At 40.5% G+C, this 24,354-nt stretch overlaps 1 protein-coding gene and 1 non-coding gene across 2 annotated transcripts in view; one reads left to right on the top strand and one right to left on the bottom strand.

The window, feature by feature from the left end:
• The first annotated feature begins 1,321 nt into the window (after positions 1 to 1,321).
• On the top strand, positions 1,322 to 1,393 carry TRNAT-GGU (transfer RNA threonine (anticodon GGU)). The gene has a single exon. It is a non-coding gene; the product is annotated as a tRNA-Thr (tRNA).
• Positions 1,394 to 9,888: 8,495 nt separating this feature from the next.
• CKMT2 (creatine kinase, mitochondrial 2) overlaps positions 9,889 to 24,354 on the bottom strand; it is a 46,087-nt gene continuing 31,621 nt past the window's right edge. The window contains exons 5-10 of the mRNA XM_056848649.1: positions 23,274 to 23,495; positions 21,811 to 21,896; positions 18,999 to 19,122; positions 16,262 to 16,396; positions 14,362 to 14,487; positions 9,889 to 10,014 (exon numbers count right to left, since the gene is read on the bottom strand). Coding sequence (XP_056704627.1) covers positions 9,895 to 10,014; positions 14,362 to 14,487; positions 16,262 to 16,396; positions 18,999 to 19,122; positions 21,811 to 21,896; positions 23,274 to 23,495 — 813 coding nt within the window. The 3' untranslated portion in view covers positions 9,889 to 9,894. The remainder of the gene's footprint in view (positions 10,015 to 14,361; positions 14,488 to 16,261; positions 16,397 to 18,998; positions 19,123 to 21,810; positions 21,897 to 23,273; positions 23,496 to 24,354) is intronic.

A 24,354-nucleotide genomic window follows, 5' to 3' on the forward strand; every position in this document is an offset into this window, starting at 1 on the left:
CTATCTATATCTATCTATATCTATGGGGGTTACCGCACTTTGTATTCCCAGTGATGTATTAAAAGTTTGAAAATGTTATAAAAAACATCGCTTTAAAAGGGTTTTTGGATACCACTGCTTATAAATGGTTGGAAGACGTCTTCACAGCTAAAGGGGCCAAACAAAGTGCGAACAGTATTTTTAATAACGCTTTCAAACTCTTAATACATCACTGGGAATACAAGTGCGGTAACCCCCTATATCTGGATAAGTTCATCTGTCCTAATTTATCATTTATTTTTATTTTATTTATTTACTTCATTTTAATGCCGTCTTTCTCCCCAATGGAGATCCAAAGTGGTTTAGGTAGTTCTCCTGTCCTCCATTTTATCCTCACAACAACCCTATGTGGTAGGTTAGGTTGATAGTATATAACTGGCCTAAGGTCACCCAGCAAGCTTCCATGGCAGAGTGGGTATTAAAACCCCGGTCTCCCAGATCCTAGTTCAACAATCTACAACACCACTTTGACCCTTTTTCAGGGAAAGAATGAGTAACTTGTATAAATACATTAGTATGATGTTATGACTGTGAGGTGAAGTTTTTTCTTTTCTTTTAAAAATGTTACCCAGACTGTCACTGTATTCCGTGACATGTGCAATCCTATAGACATTTTCTTGGGAGTAAGCCCTGTTGAATGCATATTTTCAGCTCTGAGGGCATTCTGCAGTAGTTTATAAGGATGGAATATGCCATATTCCACCATCATAGGACAGAAGAATATGATGCTGTAACTTCTGGCAATTAGTGCAAATGTTTATGGTCTGAATTATTTGAACATGTTACTAAATCAGATTTACCACTAGAGGGAGTATGCACCCATGGTTCATGGACACAAGTAATAAGAATGTGGGGGAAGGTGCTACAAAGAAAGTATGATTATTTATAAAGTTCTATCTTGTATAACAAAAGCTATTGTATTGGTTTTAATGAGGTTAGGAGTGCCTAACTCTTTCTAGGATTGGGCAGTTAAATACCTAGTGGCACAAAGTTGCTGCTTAAGGTATAGAGTAATATTAGGAGAAAATAAGTAAATCTAAGCTGTACCAAAATTAATTCATATATTATTTATGGCAGTGTTACCAATGAAAGTGTATAATATCATTGAAACACACACAACAGTATAAAACATAACAGTATAAAAATGAAAACAAATTAATTTTAAAAATCCCATTGTCATCATTAACAGATTCCTTTTGAAATATTCTTGTTGAATAATAGTTTTTTATTTTGTGTGCGTATGTGTTTTTTTAAGGTTAACAACGGAATTATGTTCTGGGGAGGGGCTGTGGCTCAGTGGTAGAGCATCTGCTTGGTAAGCAGAAGGTCCCAGGTTCAATCCCTGGCATCTCCAGTTAAAGGGACTAGGCAAGAAGGTGATGTGAAAGACCTCTCTACCTGAGACCTTGGAGAGCCGCTGCCGGTCTGAGTAGGCAATACTGACTTTGATGGACCAAGGGTCTGATTCAGTATAAGGCAGCTTCATGTGTTCATGTGTAGATATGTATGACAGAGATATGATAAATGACAGGAATAGTCTATGGATGATAGCAGAGATGGTTTATACTAACAGTTGTCTGGCACTTTTATCCAACAATCCTGTTTCCCACATTTGGGATATGATCATAGAAAATATGTTGATACTCATAACAGTGAAATCCTTTTTGAAAAAAACAAACAAGCCCTGTTTTCAATATATTATCAAATATACCTGTTTACCTTAAAAAGGACAGTTGAAGTCTAGTGAATAACACCAGGACGATGGTCATTATGTTATGCTGACCAATGGTAATTGTGACCTATCCTAAACACTTATTTCATGAGTGAGTCAAAATACTGGAGCCAAAGAAATGATCTGGCTATCTATAATATCTATTTCTCTTTACTGCGTTCTTTTCTATTTTTTAGAGTTTTACCAGTAGATGGAGGTATGTACCAAGCGAAGTATGTACTCAAGCGAAGTTGCTGCTTGGTTCTTTATTCTTGCCAGAAAGAATTGACCTTGATCTAGACATAATTAGAATGCATTTATTTCCAAGAAAAAGAAGAAAAATCAATGAAGGGCATTTAAGAATGGATTTTAATAAGCTGGGAAACTATAAGATCCAGGTTTTCATTTTAAATTTGACATTATATTTTAGCTATAACACTTGTGAATTTAGGGAAATAATTGATTTTTGCTATACTTCAACACACCCATAGTCTAAAAACTGTTTAGGCACAAGGCACAACACAACTGGCATTTTTTCTTTAATTTGACATAAAATGCAAGCTGTCCAGGAATTGTCTGCGGTTTCGGTGATAAGAGTTCTAATAGATAGAAGTCCAGTAGTTGCTTTAATCAGATTGAGTAATTATGTGATGGTAGTTTCAATTGAACATTTAAAACTCTTTGAATCAAATAATGAAAATAGTGTATTTCTAATGCTTTTTAGAGCACCCTGCAGCACAAACAAGAGATTGAAGAAGACCATTTGAGATTGGTAGTTGGTTTGGTTTTATTTGTAGCGCATGATACCAGTTTGAAGAAGGAGCTCTTTATTTTTAATTCCAAAAGTATTATTTAATTGTATGTCCCCCCTCTGTGTGTTATTTAGAAATACTTCTGCACCATCACCTGCAGTTTTATTTTGGTACCCCCCCATTATTCTTTGATGTTCTTCCCATATTTCTTGTTCATGCACACTTTTTATGCAAGTGCATTCTGTTTATATGGTCAGACAAAATGTTAAATATGCTCATCTAGCAACATGCTCTGACCCAAATCAGTAATTTCTCTGGATGACAAATTAATAAACAAATGGGGGATGTTCTCTTTAGGAACTGGACATTACAAGTTTTATACAAGGGGGGAGTCAGAGGACAGGAAAACCCCAGAGTCTCATAGCTGCACAGTCAACTGCAGCATATCATCAACAGTAGAGCATTGAATGAAAGCCACTGGGGGACATGGAGGGCCAAGTGGAGGTTTGCTTAGCATTTACTGGAGCCAGTCTGAAAGTCACTGATGCATTACCTTTCTCGAGGTAGAAAAAAGGCTTCCCAGTCCAGGCGAATCAAGGTTTGCATTATTTTCTACTGTTGTGTAAACGTTGTGTGTATTATCGGTAGGGGCCCACCCCTGCTCACTCCACTCACCAACCTCATAGCTCTTATTTTATAAAGGCTCTACTTCCGTGTGCTCTGTGGGATAACACCAAAAGTGGTGTTTAGCCCTGTTTTTCTCCTATAATGATAAGTATGTTCAATACATTTTGTTTAACATTAAAGCACCTGAATATATAAACATACAGCATTTGGATTTTAATTAGTTTTAAGAAACCAGCAAGTTGTACCCACATACTTTCCCCCAAGCAGTGTTTTTGGATATTACTCCAAATATTTAACAATTTGATGCAGTTCTTTAACTCATCAGCTTTAGTTGCTAGTGGAATAATAGAAAGTGTTTGTGGGAAGTGCACAGCTAATGCAGCTATTACTTCTCCGATAGTTATTTCTTCCCAAATCATGTAATGTGCAGCCTAAAACTTCTATTGTAGCTTTATGAGACAAGGTACACTTATTTTGAGTCTACACTTTTGTACAAATATAACTTTTGCTGTTTAACTACCAATATTATAAGTTGTTGGTTAGCAGTTGATGTTTTAATGATAGTAATAGCTGTAGGGAAAAGTGTATGCTGTAGGCACTCCTTTACAGACCATTCAAACAGCACACCTTCTTCGCTGTCTATACAGCTGTGGCTGAGGCTTTGCTTCAGTTTGCATGAAGACTTTAATCTTGGCAGAAGTTTGTAAAAAAAGATCTCTGAGAGAGTTTCTGTGGTGCCAGAAAGTTGATGAAGGAAGTTCACAAAGAGTGGGTTTTGAAGGGTAGCTTGGAGAATCATAGAGTTGGAAGGGACCACCAGGGTCATCTAGTCCCACCCCCTGCACAATGCAGGAAATTCACAACTACCTCCCCCACACACACACCCAGTGACCCCTACTCCATTCCCAGAAGATGGCCAAGATGCCCTCCCTCTCATGAACTGCCTAAGGTCATAGAATTAGCATTGCTAATTCTATTGTTGTTAAGTAAGCCACCTTAGTTTTGTAAGGGAAAGGATATGCTCTGCTCTCTCTGTCTGTGCTACCTTCACCTTCCTGGCTTCCAGCAAGTGAATTGTCACATTCATTGCAAATAGCAGAGGGATGTTCTGAAGATACTCGGGGCCAGATTGATCCAGTTCCCTTCATTTTTGACACTGCAACTTCTGTGATGATCCTGAAGCTGGTAATGTCTTTTGAAACGCCTAGCTTTATTTTCTGATGTGTCGTGCCTGTCACAAACAGACATCCATAGTTTCCATTGCAAGCAACAGAGCACAGGGATGTTCTGGAGATAATCTGGGTCAGGATGTTCTGATTCACTTCATTTTTGGTAAAAGATATAAGGAAGGTAAAGCGAGGGGAAGTGGCAAAAAGATTTTTTTTTAAAAGATAGGTAAGGGAACAGCAGAAGGTCACTGGGTGAGTAAGTGGGGAGTTTAAGAGGCTGCCGGGGGAAGAAACAGGAAGGGTTTGTAGGAAGGTAGGTTAGAGAGGAGAAAAGGGCAGGGGATGCCAGAGGGAAGGAAATCTGAAGATGGGGGAAGCGGATAGGAATGAAGGAAAGCGGAGAGTCTGCAGGCACTGCCTGGAGGTGGGAAGAGGAAGAACAAGAAGGAGAGAGGAGAGAGGAAGTTATATTTCATCTGCCAACCCCGTGAGTCTTTACAGGTTCCCCACTTGTTACAATCTATTTATTATTATTTATTATGTTCAATATTTAACCAGTGGCTAAAATGGGAATGGAATATCTTTCAAAAGCTGTATTTTACATAATTCTGGGGATAGCAAACTTAAACTCACAAAAGAAAATCCACAAATCAATGAAATGCTACTCTCAGAGAAGCACCAATTCTTCTCATATTGCTTTATTATATAGCACAATCCTTTGTCAAGATGACCTTTCAAGGTGGTAGCAGAATTTTGCTTCTGGCTGCAAAAACAATTGGTATTATTTCAGCAGATTTTTTTTTTTTTACACATTCCTTTTCTTGCTATTGCCAGCTTCTAAATTGTTTCGTTATTAGCTTCATCCTTAACATTTTGGCTAGGGTAGAACTGCTATATTCATTATTAATGCACAAATATTCCTTTGTTCTCAGAATTACACCAGATATTTCAATCCAGTTTTATCTGTAAAAGTGTTAGCCTAATAAAAGGTCAACAGCTCATTTTCAAGAAATAGCAACTATGTTTCTATTATAACTCTGTATAATGTTGTTTGCATAAATTTCTTCATCACACATGTATTAATTGAGTAATTTCATTGTCTCTCCACAGGTTTAGTCAAAGCTCAGCCTTCTAATTACATTACATTGTGGATTATTATTTTTTACCATCTCAGTGTCCTTCAGTGTTACTCTGAAGATGCCTGCCACAGCTGCTGGCGAAACGTCAGGAAAGAAAATACCAAGACACGGTCACACAGCCCGAATAACCTACAAGAACCAATGAACTCTGACCGTGAAAGCCTTTGACAATATAATCTAAAAACCTTTCTGTAAATAATAAACATCATTTTTATTCATCCTTTTAAATTCAGCTTCAGCCTCTAAGCCTTTCTATTTCTACTGGGGGAAGGGGAAAGGAAACTCTCCCCACTTAAGCAAAGGGTGACAGACTGTGGGGTAGAAAGAGTATTAAATCCTCCTCTCAGCTACTGATAACAGGGAGAAATTTGCAAGAGTCCATAAAGGTGGGGAAAAAAGTACAGAAACTCCTTCCCTCTTCCTCACACCTCCGTACAATCGTAACAGCATAACTTTCTTGTCTCTGAACACTGAAATAACAGTGAAATCTCATTTAAAAAAATTGTATTAGATCCAAGCTCAGAAATATTTCGCTTTCTCCCTTCCTCCCAATACCGTTTCTCTTCTAGGAGTCTATATCTAGAAGAAGAGTTGGCTTTTATATGCCGATTTTCTCTTCCTTTTAAGGAGAATCAAACTGGCTTACAATATCCTTCCTTTCCTCTCCCCATGACAGACACATTGTGAGGTAGTTGAGGCTGATGGAGCTTAAAGAGAACTGTGACTAGCCCAAGGTCACCCAGCTGGATTCATGTGTAGGAGTGGGGAATCAAACCTGGTTCTCCAGGTTAGAGTCCACTGCTGTTAACCACTACACCACGCTGGCTCTACTAATATTATTCTTGTCATCTTCATTTCCTTTAATGGTCTTTGAAATTCAAGGAACACTTTCATAGCGTTTAAGTTTGTTGATTCGCTTATCATTCATAATTGCTATTTTGGTTATCTGGATCCCTTTCAGCTTGGTTTCTGGCACAGAAATTCTGGCACAGAAATTGCTTCCGTTCCCTGATAGATTATCAATGCATGTCAGTCAACAAGGAAGTACTGATTCACCTCAACCTTTCATTGGGTTTCAAGTCCATCATCCATGGCATCCTTCTAGAGAGATGGAGTGGAATCTGGTGGGGCAGTTTCATAATGGCTCTATTATTTTCAGGCTGGCATGTCTCATAATGCCAGACACTACAGCTTTGGCCTTTAGCTAGTGGCTTATTGGATGCCACTAAGGCTGCAATCCTGAGGGGAGCCGGCATGACCCTGCGCTGGCGTAGGAGCCACTTTATCACAGGATAAAATGGCAAACATGCCGGTGCGGGGGCAAACATGCTGGCAACTGGGAGCAATGGAGCTCCGCCCCCCCCCCCAGCACAGCCAGTCCAGGAACTAAATCCTGGAAGAGAGTGGCCTCACCGGTGTGGGGGAGGCATTCCCGGGGTGTTCCCTTTCAGCCCAGGAACATCCCCTTGAGCAGTGACAGGGCTGCACCACCTTTTTTGTGGTGCAGCCTCGCTTTTTTCAGTGAAGAATCCCCATTTTCCCTTATTTTTAAAAAGGCTTCCCCGCCCCCCTCTGCAGCAGCTGGGAAGCCTCAATGGAGATGACGCTGCTCCGTCGCTCCCAGCCACCACTGATCTACCCCCCTTTAGGAATGGACTGCCAATGCCCTATCATTTCCCAAGTGTGAACCGGTCATGAAGGCCAAGGAGAGTTATCCTATCCATTGCACTACTGACCCTGGAAACATCCAGTTTATAAGGGGCTGTTTTTGAAGAATGTCCAGAAATTTCATTTGGTGCAGTGATAACTGTTTTAGTATTAGTGCTGACTTTATGGCCTTAGACTACCATGCCAGAAGATCACTTTCAAGTATTTCAACCTGCCTGGGATTGCCCTGTCTGTGAGCTAGTCAGTTTATAAAACAGTCTTTTGGGCAATAGCTACCAAATTACAGAGTGGTTTACTGAGTTTTACCTGCCCCCTTTTAGTGAATTGTGAAAAACTATATATTCTGGAAATCCTTTGATTTGGAATGAGTATAGTCGTTATTCTGATCAGTGCTGCTGAATTGGTTTATGGCCCAAGTTCATGGTTGTTTTCTGCAGTTGTTATTTTTGTATTGTGGTTGTGTTGTGGTATTAACTTTTTTGAAATTTGTATTATTTACCAGTATTATTTATAGGTTATTTATTTATCTAGACATTTACATCCCAGTTTTACAGACTTGTCACCCTTGTGCCAGTCCAACTAATTATTTATAGCGGAAGCCCAAAACAGAGTGTGCTTGGTTGATACAAACTCTGCCAGCTTCACTGAGGTAGGTGGAAGGGACTGCAGCATGAATGGGTGACAAGAACAACATATGATTGAGAAGTGCCAACGAAGAAGCTACAGAGGTCTTAACTCTCTCAGTAAGCTAAATTGGAAGATGATACAGATCATATGCGGTTATGTATTTGGTTGCTTGATGTATGGTGTTGTGCATAATAATATTGGCTAGTTGACAAGGTGTAACATTTCTGGTACCAGCCTAAGTAATAAGTAAAACACTAACATGGATATTTGAAGAAATTTTAGTTTGAATCTTGTTTTTTGCTGGCAGAATATTACCAACAGAAAAGGGGAGCTTATTACTTATTTTCCCTTCCCACCACAGGCCACTGTGGCCTTTGTGGGCTAGAGAGCTTCTAATCCACAAGCACCACTCCACTCATGCTTAATAGGAGCCAAACCTTTGAATGTCTCTCATAGTCTATACTTTCAACTCAACTCTAACTACTCGGCAGTACAACTCAAATGACTTTAGGCTGTAATCATAAACTAACTGAAGTAAAGACCAAAGGAAATCTCAACAGAGTTGATTTGCATATTCATGGAAAGGTAGGTTTATGGAAGTACTTCAAAACTGAGACTCTCAGTCTCACTTGCATTGAGATCCGTGACTGTTAGATGACTCCATATAATCAACAGAATAAGCCCAAATTCACATGTGCCACTTAACAGCATTTTTTTCCTATCCAACACCAGAATGTCTTTTCTAAATGCTCTTGGATTTCTCAACTGATTGATAGCCTTGCAGAAAGAATGGAATACATTCACACCGAAATGTAAAACTCAAAATTAGGGCTGTGTATATCGATAAACCCAAACTGAAAATAAACCCGAAAAAGACCTTTCCAGCTTCTTTCGGGTTTAATTTAAGCTGAATATTAAAACTGGGAATCAAGCCTAAATCGGATAGCCGATTGCCCAAAAAGCTGAATAGATATTCGGCTTTTTCGGCTTTCCCAAGCTTTTCCCCATGGAAATTTTTTTGATGAGCTCTGGAGGGGTTATTTTTCGAGGCAGGGTCACCAAATTCGCAGCATAGCTGCAAGGAACTCTCCTTGCATGAACCCAAAAGGTTGGTAAAGTTTACCATGCTTTCCTATGGAGGAGGGGGCAACCCCTTCAGGGACCCATAAAATTGGACCCCATGTCCCAAACTTTACTAAACTAAGGGGTTCATGCAAGGAGAGTCCCTTGCAGCTACCCTGAAAATTTAGTGACTCTACCTTGAAACCCTCCCCCGAGCTCCTAAAAAAATCCATATATATATAATTTTTTGGGGGGGGACGACCCAGAAATAAAGTCGAAATATTCATTTACCAGTATGGGTATTTGGCTTATTTTGGGTTTCCTGAAAAAAACCCAATAAACCCAAACCTGAATCTTGCTTGGATATTACACAAAAACAAGTTACTTGTGCTTTTGCAATCACTTCTGATAAACACCCTTGGTTAACTGCAGCAAGAAAGATATCTTTAAAAAGGTATGGGCTGCAGTTCTACATCAGGGCAGGAAGAACCATGCATGTATTTTGAAAGGTTTCACTGCAGTCAGTCACCCAGCTGAACAGGCCAAGTACTGTCTTAAATAGAAAACCAAGACGTAGTAACTTTGGCCTCAGTCCCCTAAATGTAGGTAAACTCCCATTATGTACCATGAATACAATAAGCAGAAGAGCCAATTTTATTGATAAATAGCAAATATTGGCTCCATTGCTACCAGTTGCCTAACATTCACAATGTGTTTTACATTGTGAGGTAAGAACCAGCCAAATAGAGTGGAATGGAGGGTGGGAGTAACTTTTGCTGTTCGTATATTACTTCTAGTTTCTTCTGGTATTATGTGTTTTCTGCTTTGCTGCTGTCTGTGCAGAGGATGACCACTTAGTTATGCCAGCATAATGCTGACAGTGTTATGCCATATAATTTCAAAGAGCAGTTGCAAAGACATGTAACATATGAAGAATCAGACAGCTTTTTATTGAGCATGTTGCCAGGTTCTTTTTGTTATCTCTCTGTTAGGCAAATTTTATTTCCAGTTGAAGAGAGGGTTTGGGGAATTGAATATACATAGTTAATAGTCTGTCAAATCAGGCACATTGTAGCTCAATAAATGATTTGGAAATGGGTTCACTTCTTTCCAAACTGTGGCAGTGGTGGCGGTATCTTGATGTCTTGACCTTTTTCCAACTTCTTCTCACAGTCAACCATATAATTGACACCATCAATGACTAGCTGAACAAGTTCCACCTTAGAGAGCACAAAGAAAGTTTTATTAAGATTATGCAGCAAAGCTGAACAAAGTTTGCGTAGTTCCACTGATACCTGTTTACCACTGATCTGCATGTGTCAGTAAAGCTTTCAGTCAAATTTTTATCCTGCTCTTCCTCCAAAGAGCTCAAGGAAACATGCATGATTCTCCTTTCCTCCATCTTTTCCTCACAACAACCCTGTTTGGTAGGTCAAGGTGAGAGTAAGACACTGGTCCAAGCTTCTGGGTTTCTCCAACCCAGCATTCTAACCATTATATCACACTGATTCTCTGTTATGTAGTACACTAACAGCCCATTCCTGAAAGGGGGGGCGAAAGTCTTCTGGAGGTGGCGTGACCCTGCCGCCAGCGTAACTGCTTTTTTTGTTTTATGGCATGCATGAATCGGCTTTTTTTGTTTTACAGAGTGCGCAAATCGGCTTAGGAAGAGGCGCCGCTGCGCCTCTTCCCTGCCGACTCTGCACGCCGTTGTTTCAGGAATGGGCTATAAACCACTTCAGTCTTCTGGTGAGGAAACTGCATTGGGAATGCTTTCTCGTGTAAAGGATGTGTGTATAAAATGAGTGCATATGGTAAAGGGATATATGGAACTTATTGTCCATAATATGCAACTTTGTAATGACAGTGAATATTTAAAATGCAGTCCCACTGAAGTGGTACAGTCCAGAAGGATTCCATAATGTAAGAGTGTTGGGAAATGTAGCTTGACTTTCAGGTAATTTAAGGAGAGTCTGAAGTATTGCATGTTTCTTCCTGGATGTTAAGAAGACTCTATGTATTTGCTACCATAGTCAATTATCATTGAAAACATTAAATTCACTTGATTGTCATTAAAAACAATAGTTTTGTCTTATTCATTAAGTCATCCCTTACAGAGAAGCCGAATCATTATATAACTATTGCATAATAAGAATGATTTTTGTGTATGAACAGAGGTATATCAGAGGGTGCAGCGGATACACTAGGGTTGCCAACTCCGGTTTGGGAAATTCCTGGAGAATTTGGGGGTGAAGTCTTGGGATGATGGGGTTGGAAGAGGGGAGAAACCTCAGTGTGGTACAATGCTCCCCTCCAAAGCAGTCATTTTCTTCAGGGGAACTAATATCTATAGTCTAATTCCAGAAGATCTCCAGGCCCCACCTGGACATTGGCAACTCTAGGAGATATATGTTAGACTATTAACACTCATGAGCTGTGAAAATTATCCTTGACTATTTTGTATGTGTAGGTCCCGTATGGTAATACGCAGAAAGCAACTTTTGGAACATTTCTGGAATTTTTCCTAACAAGTCCTATTTCTACCATCTAACGTCATGCTGTCTTTTCCCTGAGCTCTTACTCCCTGCTTGCCTGTTTTGATACCATTGGCTGATCTGCTCCAACGCTAGAGATTTAGCTAAGGATACAATCCTGAGCATGCTTACTACGGTCCCATTGAATTCAGTGGGGTTTCCCTCTAAGTATATATGCTTAAAACTGCACTGCAAGTTAGGTAGTAGTATATTTTCTTTATATGTTTCAGTCCCTTTGGTGGCAGCAAACATACTATATTACTGAAGTTGCTAACCTTTGTGAAATAGCCCCATTAAGCGCTTGAATAAGTGATTTATTAAAATGGATTGTGACAATGACTGATTCCAGATGGATTTTTTTCCACCATAAAATGTTTCACTGGTTTAGTAGTTAATTTTATTATATCTTACAGACCAGCTGTTCAGGGAACATCGAGGTCTTGTTTTGTAGGTAGCAGGATGAAAGAATTTTTATATTGGGTTTACATTGACCAGCAACTGAAGCAAATCAAAACCAAATAGCTTTATTTTGTACCAGTGGGAACATTATTTAGTTGCGTAAAAAACACATTTGTCTTAAAATGAAATTTATTTTATTACATACTGTAAAATGGATATCTGGTAATAAAACTTTTCTGTCCTCTTGGGTAACTCTGTCTTGTCTTATAAAGATTGAAAGTGGGTTGGGGTAATATATGGATCTGTTGGTTTCTTCCTTCAGATAACTGCTCCCTTTTCATGTGAACACAGGAATGAGACTAAAAAGGTAGTTTGGATACAAAGAAATTTCAGTACAAAGAGACTGATGGGATTATAGTTCAATCTGTTCCATGATTTTATGCAGCCCCTCAATGGTTTCTTTGAAGGTATTCTTATAAACATGAGCTTCTACAGCCATTGCCTTTCTCCACATCCACTGCAATGCACTCATGGAATATCTACACATACAGGCTTCTGCATTTGGTTCAATTTAGGGAAGGAGCTCCATGCAGTCATACCTTTCCAAGTGAATGGGAGAAGCCCCCTTAAATAGCAGAGCTCCATTGGGGCATTGGAACTCCCTTGGTCTTGCTTGCAATAGAGCACTATATTGTTGTTGTTTATTAGATTTCTACTCCACATTTCCCAACCACGGTTGGGTTCAAAGCAGCTAACAACCAATAAATACAAGTTAATAAATATATTAACACCATAAAATCAAAATTTAAAATTATTTCCCATGGTACATTAAAAAAATTCAAGCGGCACCTCTGCTAGTAATGGGATAACAACAATGAACAAGAGGAAGGAGAAAAAGGAATGGGAAAGGGAAAGGAGAGAAAGGCAGGGCAGGGAGGCCAGCTGCAGTATACATCTGGATGTGTTTTATTGTACAACATGCATCTACTTGATCATAAGTTTGATGTCTTTTGATTGTTATTATTGTACTGCTTTACAGAATAAAAACAACTGTAATGCAAGTGTGCCAAATAATCTTATAGAACTTCTCTATTAAAAACAGCTTGGTACCTCAACTTTCCAGCTTTCTGGAATGGTATAGACCAGGGGTCTGCAAACTGCGGCTCCCGAGCTGCATGCGGCTCTTTGGCCCATTGAGTGTGGCTCTCCGAACTTGGTTCGGAGCCCCTACTCTTGCGCCTGCTCGCGCCGGCAGCCGGGCTGCGGAGCCGGTGCGCCTGAGAGAGAGAGCGGGCGCGCTGTCTCTCCATCCCCCCCCCCGCTGTGGAGAATGGCCGGGTCCCCCTTTCCCTTTCCCTCAATGGTTGGGAGGCTAAAGCCTCCCCTCCCCTCTAGCCGCGCGATTGCTGGGCGGGTGGCTCGACAGTTCCTGCCCCCCCGCCTATCAGCTGTTGGGCGGGGCGGGCTTCCTTTGGTAGACCTGGCCTCCGGCTGAGTCCCATTGGGAGGCCATGTCTACCCACTGGCTTTCTTGGCGGTAGACCTGGACTCCGAGGAGGGGGAAAAGTCCCCCTTCAGAGGCCAGGTCTACCAATTGGCTTCTATGGGCCTCCGGAGGCTAGGACTACTGCCAAGAAAGCCAATGGGTAGACCTGGCCTCCCAATGGGACTCAGCCGGAGGCCAGGTCTACCAATAGGCTTTTATGGCGGTAGACCAGGCCTCCAGATGAGGACTCCGGACGGGGAGGGGGAAATGGCAGGGACTTACAATTTAATTTTTATCAATAAATAAGATCACTATTAAGTATGATATCAAGTTTTATTCAGTGTACCTATAGTTTAATTAAGACTTAAAACTTTAATTAAAGTTTATTAAGTTAATAAACAGTGTACCTACCTATATAGTTTAAGTTTAAGAAATTTGGCTCTCAAAAGAAATCTCAATCGTTGTACTGTTGATATTTGGCTCTTTTGACTAATGAGTTTGCCGACCCCTGGTATAGACACATATGCAAAGATGTCTTTGGTACTTTGGTAACTATTATTTGGCAAATATTTAAAAGTATCAGAAGCTTATTAATTCAATCCAAAGAACACTTTCTAGGGACTAAGCCTCATTGAATACAACTGGGTAGGAATCTGAGTAGACCTGGTTAGGATTAATCTCTATGTCTCTGAGTTTGTACATGGAAAAAAAGTCTAGCTATTGCATTTTTATCCCACCTTTCCTCCCCAGAACTTAGGGTGGCATATATAGCTCTTCCCTCTTCCAGTTTTAGGGTTACCAACTTCCAGGTGGTGGCTGGAGATCTACCACTATTACTACTGATGTGCTGGCGAGAGAGATCTGTTCACCTGGATAAAATGGCTGCTTTGGAAGGTGGACTGTATGTCATAATATCCCATTCCAAAACCCTACTCTCCTCAGGCTCCACCCCCAAAACCTCCAGATATTTCCCAACCCAGAATTGACAACCCTATACATTTTGCCCACAACACATTTGTGAAGTAGATTAGCTGGAGAAAGAAAGCAACTGATCCAAGGTTGCCAAATTAGCTTCAAGGCTGAGTGTGTATTTGAAGCAGTGTCTCTCAAGTCCTAGTCCAATAGCATAACTGCTACATCAAACGTACCTCTGATCGGCCCATGCGGTCTAGGTTGGAGATATCATATACGTCTGCTACAGCAGCTGTGTCTACACCTCCAGTGCCACGCTTTTGTAATCTCAAGTTCTCCAGGATCTTTGAAAATCTAGGGTCCTACCATAAACAAAAAGGGCCCTTTTATAAAATACTGATGCTTCTTGTTACATTTTAATTCTAATAATGTCATCATCAGTCTATTACATTGGCTCCTCTGCAAAAGTTCAAGTAGTTCAGATTCTCCAGATTTTTCTGTACCTTGAGATATAAATTTCTCGGTGGATTTATATCAAAGTAAGTAATCAGTCTTCATAGTTACAGGCATTATCCAGTGAGCTTCCACAGCTAGATGGGAATTCGAACCTGGGTCTCCCAGACCCACTCCAAAGCTCTAACCACTATACCACACTGGATTTCATAGTTGGCTGCTGTTGAACAGTAGCAAGCAGCCAGGCCTAGTTGAGCCATGGAAGTAAGGTGGTATCAAGTCACCTAGTGGTTGCTGCTAGGCCTAAGGTTGCCAACTTCCAGGTGGGAGCTAGTGATCTCCCGAAGTTACAACTGATCTCCAGACATTAAAGATCTGTCCCTTTGGAGAACATGTCTGCTTTGGAGGGTAGACTCTATGGCATTATATCCTGATAAGCTCCCTTCCCTCCCCAAACCCTGACCCCCTCAGACTCCACCCCAAAATCTCCAGGTATTTCCCAAACTGGAGCTGGCAACCCAACTTTAGCTCAGGCCCAGCCCCTTGAGTCCTCCCTCAGAGACCTAAACAACCCTGGGAAAGACCCCGCCCTCTCCCCCTGCCTTTTTAGTCACAGAAACCCAGCCTGAAAAGCTGTGGTTGCCTAACAACTGTCACCGAGGGCTTCTGTTTCTTAAAGTTACAGGTGCTTCTTTTATCATTTTGGTTTTTTTTTTTAAAAAAAAACCAATGTATTTTTTTTAAGATTTCAGATTTTTCTGCAAACCTGGGGCCCTTTTTACATTTATAGAAAGATCTGCCTTGCCTGTTCACAGTTCCAGAGACTGGATTTAAGTATCCTCAGATTTGGCCAACTTTGCTGTTAGTATATAGATGTAAACAAATAACTGTCTACAGCATGACATACCATAATGCCGAAAATGGATTATAAAGACAGAATGTTTCTGACTCATTTATTTATTATTTAGAAACATTTCTGACTCACATTTCAGCAATGATATCCTTGAAGCAGGTACATACAAAGAATGAATTACAATAAAATAATCAATTCAATTAAACAACTGAACAGGTAGATTAAAAATGGAAACTGAGATTAAAAAATGACCAGACTTGGCCTTTATTGGCTTAGAAGGGTTTTTAAGCTAGTGTGATAAAGACTTTAACAGTATCTTCAAGGCTCTGTTAAAAGCACTATGATCCTGGCTGTCATGAGCCACTGCACAAGGTTGGTTGCAGAGACGTGGGCTATCATTGAGTGAGCCCACATGGCAGCCGTTAAGGTCCTAATATTTGGTGAGACAAGAAGAGATGATCCTTCACAGATATACATAATATATACAATCCAGAGAGAGTCAGGAATGCCTACATTCTAAAGGAAATAAAGGAAGATAATTAAAGGTCTTTAATTGGTTTATAAAGGACTGAGGACTGTTTCACACTGTATACAGCTGCAGACCAGGGGTTGCCAACAAGCGTACACTCAGTCCCAGCCCTGTGACAAGTGTTGCTGTTGCTGTATGTGTTTGTAAACATTTGATTATTGTGTTCATGCTTTTTTTTTTTTTTAGGTGAAGAAACCCTCAAGCAATGCTAACTTTTTCTGGGTTGTGCTTCTTGCCATTGTGAAAGGCAAATGTTTATTTCTCTTTTTATAATCTGACAACCTGTTATTTTCTTACTCGCCTTGCTGAGCTTGGGAAGCTTGACATGAACTCCTGCACGTAATCCAGTTCCCAGATTGGAAGGACAGGTCAGAATGTATCCGATGCGTTCATTCCACATAAACTCCCAGCCTCGTTCTTTAATTAACCTTTCGACCTGTAGAGGATATAAAATGTAATGAACTGATGCCTGTGAATACACCATATGTCAATAGTGTTTCCTTCCTGTTCAAATATCTCCTAGTTGCCAGCTATAATAATCACATCAAACTGATGGCCAGCCGGCTGACTTCTGTGGAGTTCCACAAACAGAAGTGAGGGCAGAATGTATCTATAAACACCCTTATATAAAAATGAAATTTGGAGGCCAGGTTTATCTGTCCATTCATTCCCCCCCCCAACAATAAATGTATGCAGAAAATACTATAAATTTCACCAGAACTGACTCCAGGCAGGTGTGCTGACAACTGCAACCTTAGCCAAGCTGATTATGAGTTGTTCACCAGCTGATAAATATTTTAAAAGTTGGGAGATTACTATTTTCTCCATATGCAAGCCATAATAGACCAGTCTATTTCCAGATAACTGGAAATCCCAGGGGTAGTGCTATCAGGCTTTTTCCCCGCTCTCTCTCTTTTGAATGAGAGAGAAAGAGCACTGAAGTTTTGTGAAGTCTTTGTAATATATGCTTTAGTTAAAGGCAAGCTGTTGACTCACAAGGAATCTCTGGGGAAGAAGGGCATGAATGATTGGGAAGTTCCCTACCCTGACCCAAGTCGCCCCTTCCAGGAAACACACATCGTTAAGGATTTGAGCAAACTTGTCTTCCTCTATTTTCTTTCTTTTTGCTATAACAGATTCTCAATTGCCCTCAACACCCCAAGGGCAATAAACATTGTCAGTCCTCCGTTTTTATTAATTTTCAGATACATACTTTTATACATACATGGGGAATCTCTTAATTAGAAACTCTTACGTTGTTTATGGATGGCCTGATTTTGCTGTTTTCGTGAATGGCACAAGTAACTCACTTTACTGTTATGCACAGTTATGGTATAAAAGCAGAGCGTAAGTGGGAGGGGGGAAACAAGCACTCCAAACAGTCCCTAAAGCTGCCCCTCCCAGTTCCAGGTCTAGCTAACAGAAGCTGGGAATTCCGAGAACCCGATACACATATGGATATAACATTATACTGATATAATGATGTTCTAGTGCCATTTTGTTAAGTGCGCAAAAGCCCTGGTAGCCCAGGGGAGGGGGGTGGCCACTGCTAGGGGACTGGAGCAGGGAAGCTGCAGGGGACCTGCCACGTGGAGGCCCTGCTGCGCCTGCACTTCTTCAGTAACTGAACCAGCAATGGGGAAATCACAGATACCGGTGTGGGAAGCGCTAAAGCTTCCCTTGTTATTTCACTTACTCATTTATTTAGAATATTTCTGTGCTGCCTCTTAAAAACCACAGTCTTTCCCAAGTTTTCTGGTAGAGGTGGTTGGATAAAAAGCTTGTAGCTAACTATAGGTCTATTTTCAGTTTGTCTTTCTTGGGGGTACTAACAGGGCACGTGGCAGCAGAGCAGCTCCAGGGTTTCCTGGGTGACTCGTCTGCCCTTATTCCTTTTCAGTCTCACTTCAAGCCTGGCTGTGGCATAGAGCTTGCTTTGGTGGTTGCACTGGTGGAAAATATCCATTTACAGATAGATAAAGAGAATGCTTCCCTCTTAATGATATCGGACCCTTCAGCTGTCTTTAACACAGTGACCCTTGCAATTTTTCTGAAGCACTTGTAACACAGAGTTCCGTTAAGCAGTTCCGTTTTGTACCACCTCCTAAAGCCCATGAGGATTAGTGCTTTCCTGACCAATGCTAGCTTGCTGTTCCACAGCGTAGAACATACGCTGTGGAACGTCATGCTAGCATTCGAAAGGAAAGTGCTAATCCTCATGGATTTTAGGAAGTGGTGTAAAACAGAACTGCTTAAAAGGGTGTTCAAAGGCCTCTATAGTAGTTAATTAAAACCCTCTAATGGTCTGATTTAGCCTGGAACCGCTGCAGAGATGGGCTATGCATCCCCCTCAGCATTGTTTTCCCTTTTTGCATTTTGCCGCTACACATGTGCCTCCAAAGACAGTCAATTACCCCACGGGCTGTTTCAGCTCAAGAAAACAGCACAGCAGGGACGGCAGGAGCTCCTCCTCCTCCTGCGCTGCAGTCCCAAGCCAAATCACCCCCTCCACCCCCAGTTTTAAATGGCCCTTCCCTTCAGCTGTTCTGTGGCTGTGAGGAAAGCAAGCTGGAACGCAGTCCCAATCCATTAAAAATATCTTGTGCAGTTTGGCCCAATGTTAGGCCTGCTGGAAAGAATTCAAAGAATGACATGGCAAAATCCTGAGGTGGGCAGTGCCTACCAGACTGCAGTTGAGAGAATGCCATTTTTGTTCATTTACATTTTAAAAATTCTCCCTGTAAATTGGGGGGGGCGGAATCTAGCATATCATGAATAATGATTCTAAGCCTTCTCACCACTATGCAAAGTTTCTGCTTGCAAGGGTAAACCTTAAAATGACATATCTCACCTACATTCTAATTGGTACCATACATTCTCCCACTTCATTCCAACCCCACATTGCAGCATTTCTAGACCAGGCTTTACTATTAGCAGAAAGGGTCTAACAGTTCAATGGAAAATTGCTGAGAATAGCAGCAGCACAAACTCATTAGTGCTGCAGCATCTGAAACTCAGATATGACATGAAGTGACCACCTCCTTTAGTCCACGGCAAAATCTTTCACAGACTCGTTTCATGTTTCCTCCCTTTTCCATGGAAATCACCCTGGTGTGGTCTTCTTCATTAATCCAGATGAGAAACGTTTTGTCATTGTTGTGCCTGGTTGGGAAAGGGGAAAAAAAAGTATTTTTTCCCCACACAATAATTTGTTTCACAAATAATCCTACAGGTGCCTTGATGGTTTCATTTCACCTTGGCCCTTTCCTATCCATCACTACAGTGGATGGGAACAAGAATTGTGTGATGTTATTACTAAGGCAAGGTTAAGAATAAGAGCCAGAAAGGATTTCTACCACTTCATTCCGCTACCCAGTAACAACAACAACGTAATTCTTCTGGTTTCTAGGGTTACACAGAGAATATCGCTCAGTTGTGATCAGAACTGTGCTGAAGTGCTGCTGCAGGACTCGCAAGGACGTTTTGTTCTAAGAAATGCACACAGCATGAGGCATGTGCTGCTATGGGAACTGAGAAGTGGGGAAATGGTGCACTCCCATTTTAATCATCAGGTGGGAGAAGCTGCCCCATAATTTTAGAACATTTTGAAATGCAAACCTTTTGTCTAAATCTTCCTAACATATCTTGAAAATATGGTCTATGTTCTTTTCTCCAGTTCTTGATACAGAATTGACACGAAAACGAATTACACGTTTGGTAAAATACCACAAATAATCAAATAAACGCATCACTCCAATGGTGCACAACACCGCATTAGTGTAGCCACAGCAGCATGTTTTGTGAAGCACGTTTATATTGCAGGTTGATTGAAAAGACTGTATGAATTATACAGCTTAATCTCTGTCTCTGCGATGCCTGATGACTAGGGTTGCCAGCTCCGGTTTGCCTTACCTTTATTCCTTAGAAGCTCCTTGATCCATTGATCTTGAGCAGCATATATCTAATGTTTGAGGGATATAAGGACTGAAACAAATCTTGCCACTGACAATGTAGCCTTGGGATCCTTTTCACTTAGTAAAAAAGGCAGTATGTCAGACACAGAGGCATTAGATTTATATGTTAAAAGGGGAGAGATATAATGTGATCGAAGTTCCTCGTAAAAGCAGCATTCCAAGAGGGCATGAGCTAATGAATCGATAGAGCCAGAAGAGCAAGGACAGGTCCTGTCTGGGTATGGTATATTCAAAATTCTGCCCTGCATAACCATAGAGGGGTTAGCATTCAGTCTAGCTAAACAGAAGGCTCTAGAAAGACGAGGAGTTGTCAAATAATAAGTATTAGCAGGCAAACCACATGGTGGTGGTATTAGCTCCAGTTTGGGAAATACCTGGATATTTTTGGGGCGGAGCCTGAGGAGGGCAAGGTTTGGGGTGGACAGGGACTTAAATGCCATAGAGTCCAATTGCCAAAGCAGCCATTTTCTCTAGGTGAACTGACCTCTATCAGCTGGAGATCAGTTGTAATAGCAGGAGATCTCCAGCTAGTACATGGAAGTTGGCAACCCTACTGATGCCTTAATAAGAGACAATAATTGATGGTGATGGCTGTTAGTTGCATAATAAAGCAGTGCGACATTTTGGGACAGTGATCCCCAACGTGGCACATGTCTTTTCTTGCACCCACTTGCTTTATTCCAAAAGTGCCTCTTCCCATAACCAAAGAGCCTATCTTGGCTTTCCTCAATCTCACTGGAGGAGGAGGTGCTTCAGAAGACCACAGGCAGCATCACTTTGGAGTTTGCAGCTGCTCCCCATCAGATAGTTGGTTTGGAACTTCCAAAAATTCTATTCTATGACTGCCCCTCCAATGGCAGAAATTTTGTGATTGGCCCTATCTCCCATGGTAGCCATTTTATAGTATTGCCCTCTACCTTGTCTCAAAATTCCTGAAGTGCTCACAGGCTCAACAGGATTAGGGACCCTCTGCTTTAGGACATCTCAGGACATCAGTAACTATTCTATAGTAGCCCGTCACTCACTCATATGATCTGACATTTGGGAGTTCTCCAGGCAGAATTGTTCTCCTGGAAACTTATGTTGTGCAATGGCATCATTCCCTTGTACACAATGTATTTTCAGTCTGGGGAACCAACACTAAATTGGAAGATTATTTTTGTGCATTACAAAGCTTTCACATGCAAAAATACCTGCAAGCATGGTGCAAAATACATGCCAACACATTCCTATTTTTACAGCTGTCAGCATAGAACCTGCATAGGCTACCTATTTTCAGGCAGTAACTAGCCTGGATGGTGAAAGCCCAGTTCAAAGAGAAAACAGTACCCAAGAACCATTAAAATAGTAAAGATAATTAAAAGGCAAAACCCATAGACTTAGAAAACTCCTCAAGTGTATTGCAAATTTAAAAGTAGAGAAAACTTAATCTAAATAAACTATATATGAATGCACACATCATCACTTTTTTCATAAACTAATATACTAATTAGTTTTAATATATTAGATGTCAATATGCATTAATAAAATCTAGCATTTAGAATCATATCTTATAAAGTGGTTTTTGAATTTCCTTTTTGAATATTTTATTTAAATTTTAAAATAGAAAAACAAAACTAAAGAAAGCCATATTGAAAAATCCTAAATTCATATGCTCATTATCTTTTCATCACTCTTGTTATATCAACTTCATGGGGTTGTTTTATTTTCCTATAAAGCTTTTCTTTAAAATGTGTTGATGTTTTGTTAGAAGTTATGTAGGCACAAAACATGCAGTCAAATTTAGGAATAGAAGCTCATGTGTTAGGACAAGTAAGGAAGGGATTTATGAAACCGTTAGCTCAAAAACTAAGTGTGCACAGTTCCCATTCCATACCAGATTCCTCTGGCATCTGGCCAATCACGGGCCATCCCAGCACATGTAAGCAAAGGGGACACTGGTTTATCAAACAGGAAATGGTCCTTCAGACCAGCATATGCAAGGCAGAGGAAAAGAAAGAAACCAGTGATTTTTGTATTACACATTTATCGTATTACACATTTATCATTGTACTCAGGCAATACAAATGGGTGCATATAGATCAAACAAATATAGATATAGAAACAAAAGAAACCTGGAAGGCAGGATAAAGAATCTGTGCATGCATTTTGTTTTCAGTCAGTATCATAATTTTATTATTATTATTTTTTTAGAAGAGCCCCGTGGCGCAGAGTGCTAAGCTGCAGTACTGCAGTCAAAAGCTCTGCTCACGACCTGAGTTTGATACCGACGGAAGTCAGTTTCAGGTAGTCGGCTCAAGGTCGACTCAGCCTTCCATCCTTCCGAGGTCGGTAAAATGAGTACCCAGCTTGCTGGGAGTAAAGGGAAGATGACTGGGGAAGGCACTGGCAAACCACCCCGTAAACAAAGTCTGCCTAGAAAACGTTGGGATGTGATGTCACCCCATGGGTCAGGAATGGCCCGATGCTAGCACAGGGGACCTTTACCTTTTTTTACATAATTTTATAGTTTGATACATGGGGGAAGCTTCACACTGAAGTTCTGTCAGCAATGCTGATTCTGTGACCTTAGGCAGATGATGAGAGGGAGGGCATCTTGGCCATCTTCTGGTCACTAGGTGTGGGGGGGAGGTACTTGTGAATTCCCTGCATTGTGCAAGGGGTTGGACTTGATGACCCTGGTGGTCCCTTCCAACTCTATGATTCTATGATTCTAACAGTAAAAATTCCTGGTAAAACAGAATAATACGGTGGGGCTGGGCAGATTACAGGTATAAGAAAGACTTTTCAGTCAATCAGCAAGCACATTTCAAAATATGATAAAACAATCCAGTCTAACGGCAAAGATTCTTAATAAAACAAAATAATGCAGTGGGATTAAGGCTGAAGAATTGGAAAAACAACAAAAGCAAATAATCTGCCTAATGGAACAAAACAATAAATGCAGGTAAAATTTATCCCTTATATGAAACAGTTCAAATTAATAGCAAGATTAATAATAAAACAAAATAATGTAATGGGGATGGGAATTAAAAAATTGTTGTCTAAGGCAACAATGAGTGTAATAAAAGTTTATTCCTTATAGCTGTCACCTCCTTAGCTGATTCAGTATACTGTAGTTCTGGTCTCAGCACACCCAACATTCCAGAGGGGGGGTACTATCCCCAAATGTAGTTGTTTCTTTCCATTTCAACTGCAGTTTTTGAATGCTTATTTCTTTTTCTAGAGATTGGAGTCATAGCCATCAGATATGGAAAAACTAAGCCTCAAATACAACATTAACAATAGGAAATGTGATAAGATCTTTATTTAAATGCTCAGGCTGGAAATTGTACTCACATCAATAAGCTGTTGTTGTTCTTTCTCTGACATTGTAGTTAGGCTGTAATACTTTCCAGCAAGATCTCCTTTTAATCCAGCCAAAGCTGTGACTACAACATTTTCTACCTCTCTCCTTTCTGCCCTAGAACAGGCAGGAGGTAGGCTCAGTCCCCGAATACTGCGACCAGTACGTACACGGGATGACAAGACATAGCGTTCATCAAATTGCCCTTGTGTGATCTGCCAAAAAATAATTTGAAAATGAGTTTGCATCATACAAAAAAAACTATTGTAACAGCTGAATGCCCATGAATGTCCTCTTTGAATACAAATGAGCTTGGATACTCAGGGATTACATTCTAGGGACATGCACAGAGACACAAGTATAGCTGCCAGGTCCCTCTTTGCTACCAGCAGGAAGTTTTGGGGGCAGAGCCTGAGGAGGGTGGCATTTGGGGAGGGGAGAGACTTCAATGCCATAGAGTCCAATGGCCAAAGTGGCCATTTTCTCCAGGGGAACTGACCTCTATCAACTGGAGATCAGTTGTAATAGCAGGAGATATCCAGCTAGTACCTGGAGGTTGGCAACCCTAGACACAGGTTTGTTTTATTATTGAATTTATTATTGTAGTTATTTTTTTCACATAAAATCATTCAACTATGAGGACATGAAAATGATTTTGAATTGATTGAGGATAGATAAGAATTTCACATGTATCTCAACTGAGAATTAAGTGTATATTTTTTCTTAAGTGGGTAAACTTAATTTATCAGTATTGTGAAAGACTACAAATGATATGATATCCTACTTGCAGGTAGGTGAACTTTTGTCTTGTAGGTGAGGTTGGAAATTAGAAAAACACATTTGGCACAGAAGCAGATGGAAGAAGTTCAGAATTTGTTGCGGTCCCAATAAAACCATAGGCAAAATACAGTTAATGTCTACTGAAGGACATTACCAGCTGCAAAAAGCAAACCTTCACTTGTGGCTGAACATCAAACAAAATTCTTATACTATTAACATCTTAAAAAGAAAGTTCAGAAAGGATTGCTGTCTTTATTGAGGAAGATTGGCAAACCATAGAATAGATTATTTTAC

The sequence above is a fragment of the Euleptes europaea genome, chromosome 4 (genome assembly GCF_029931775.1).
Source record: "Euleptes europaea isolate rEulEur1 chromosome 4, rEulEur1.hap1, whole genome shotgun sequence".
NCBI lineage: Eukaryota > Metazoa > Chordata > Lepidosauria > Squamata > Sphaerodactylidae > Euleptes > Euleptes europaea.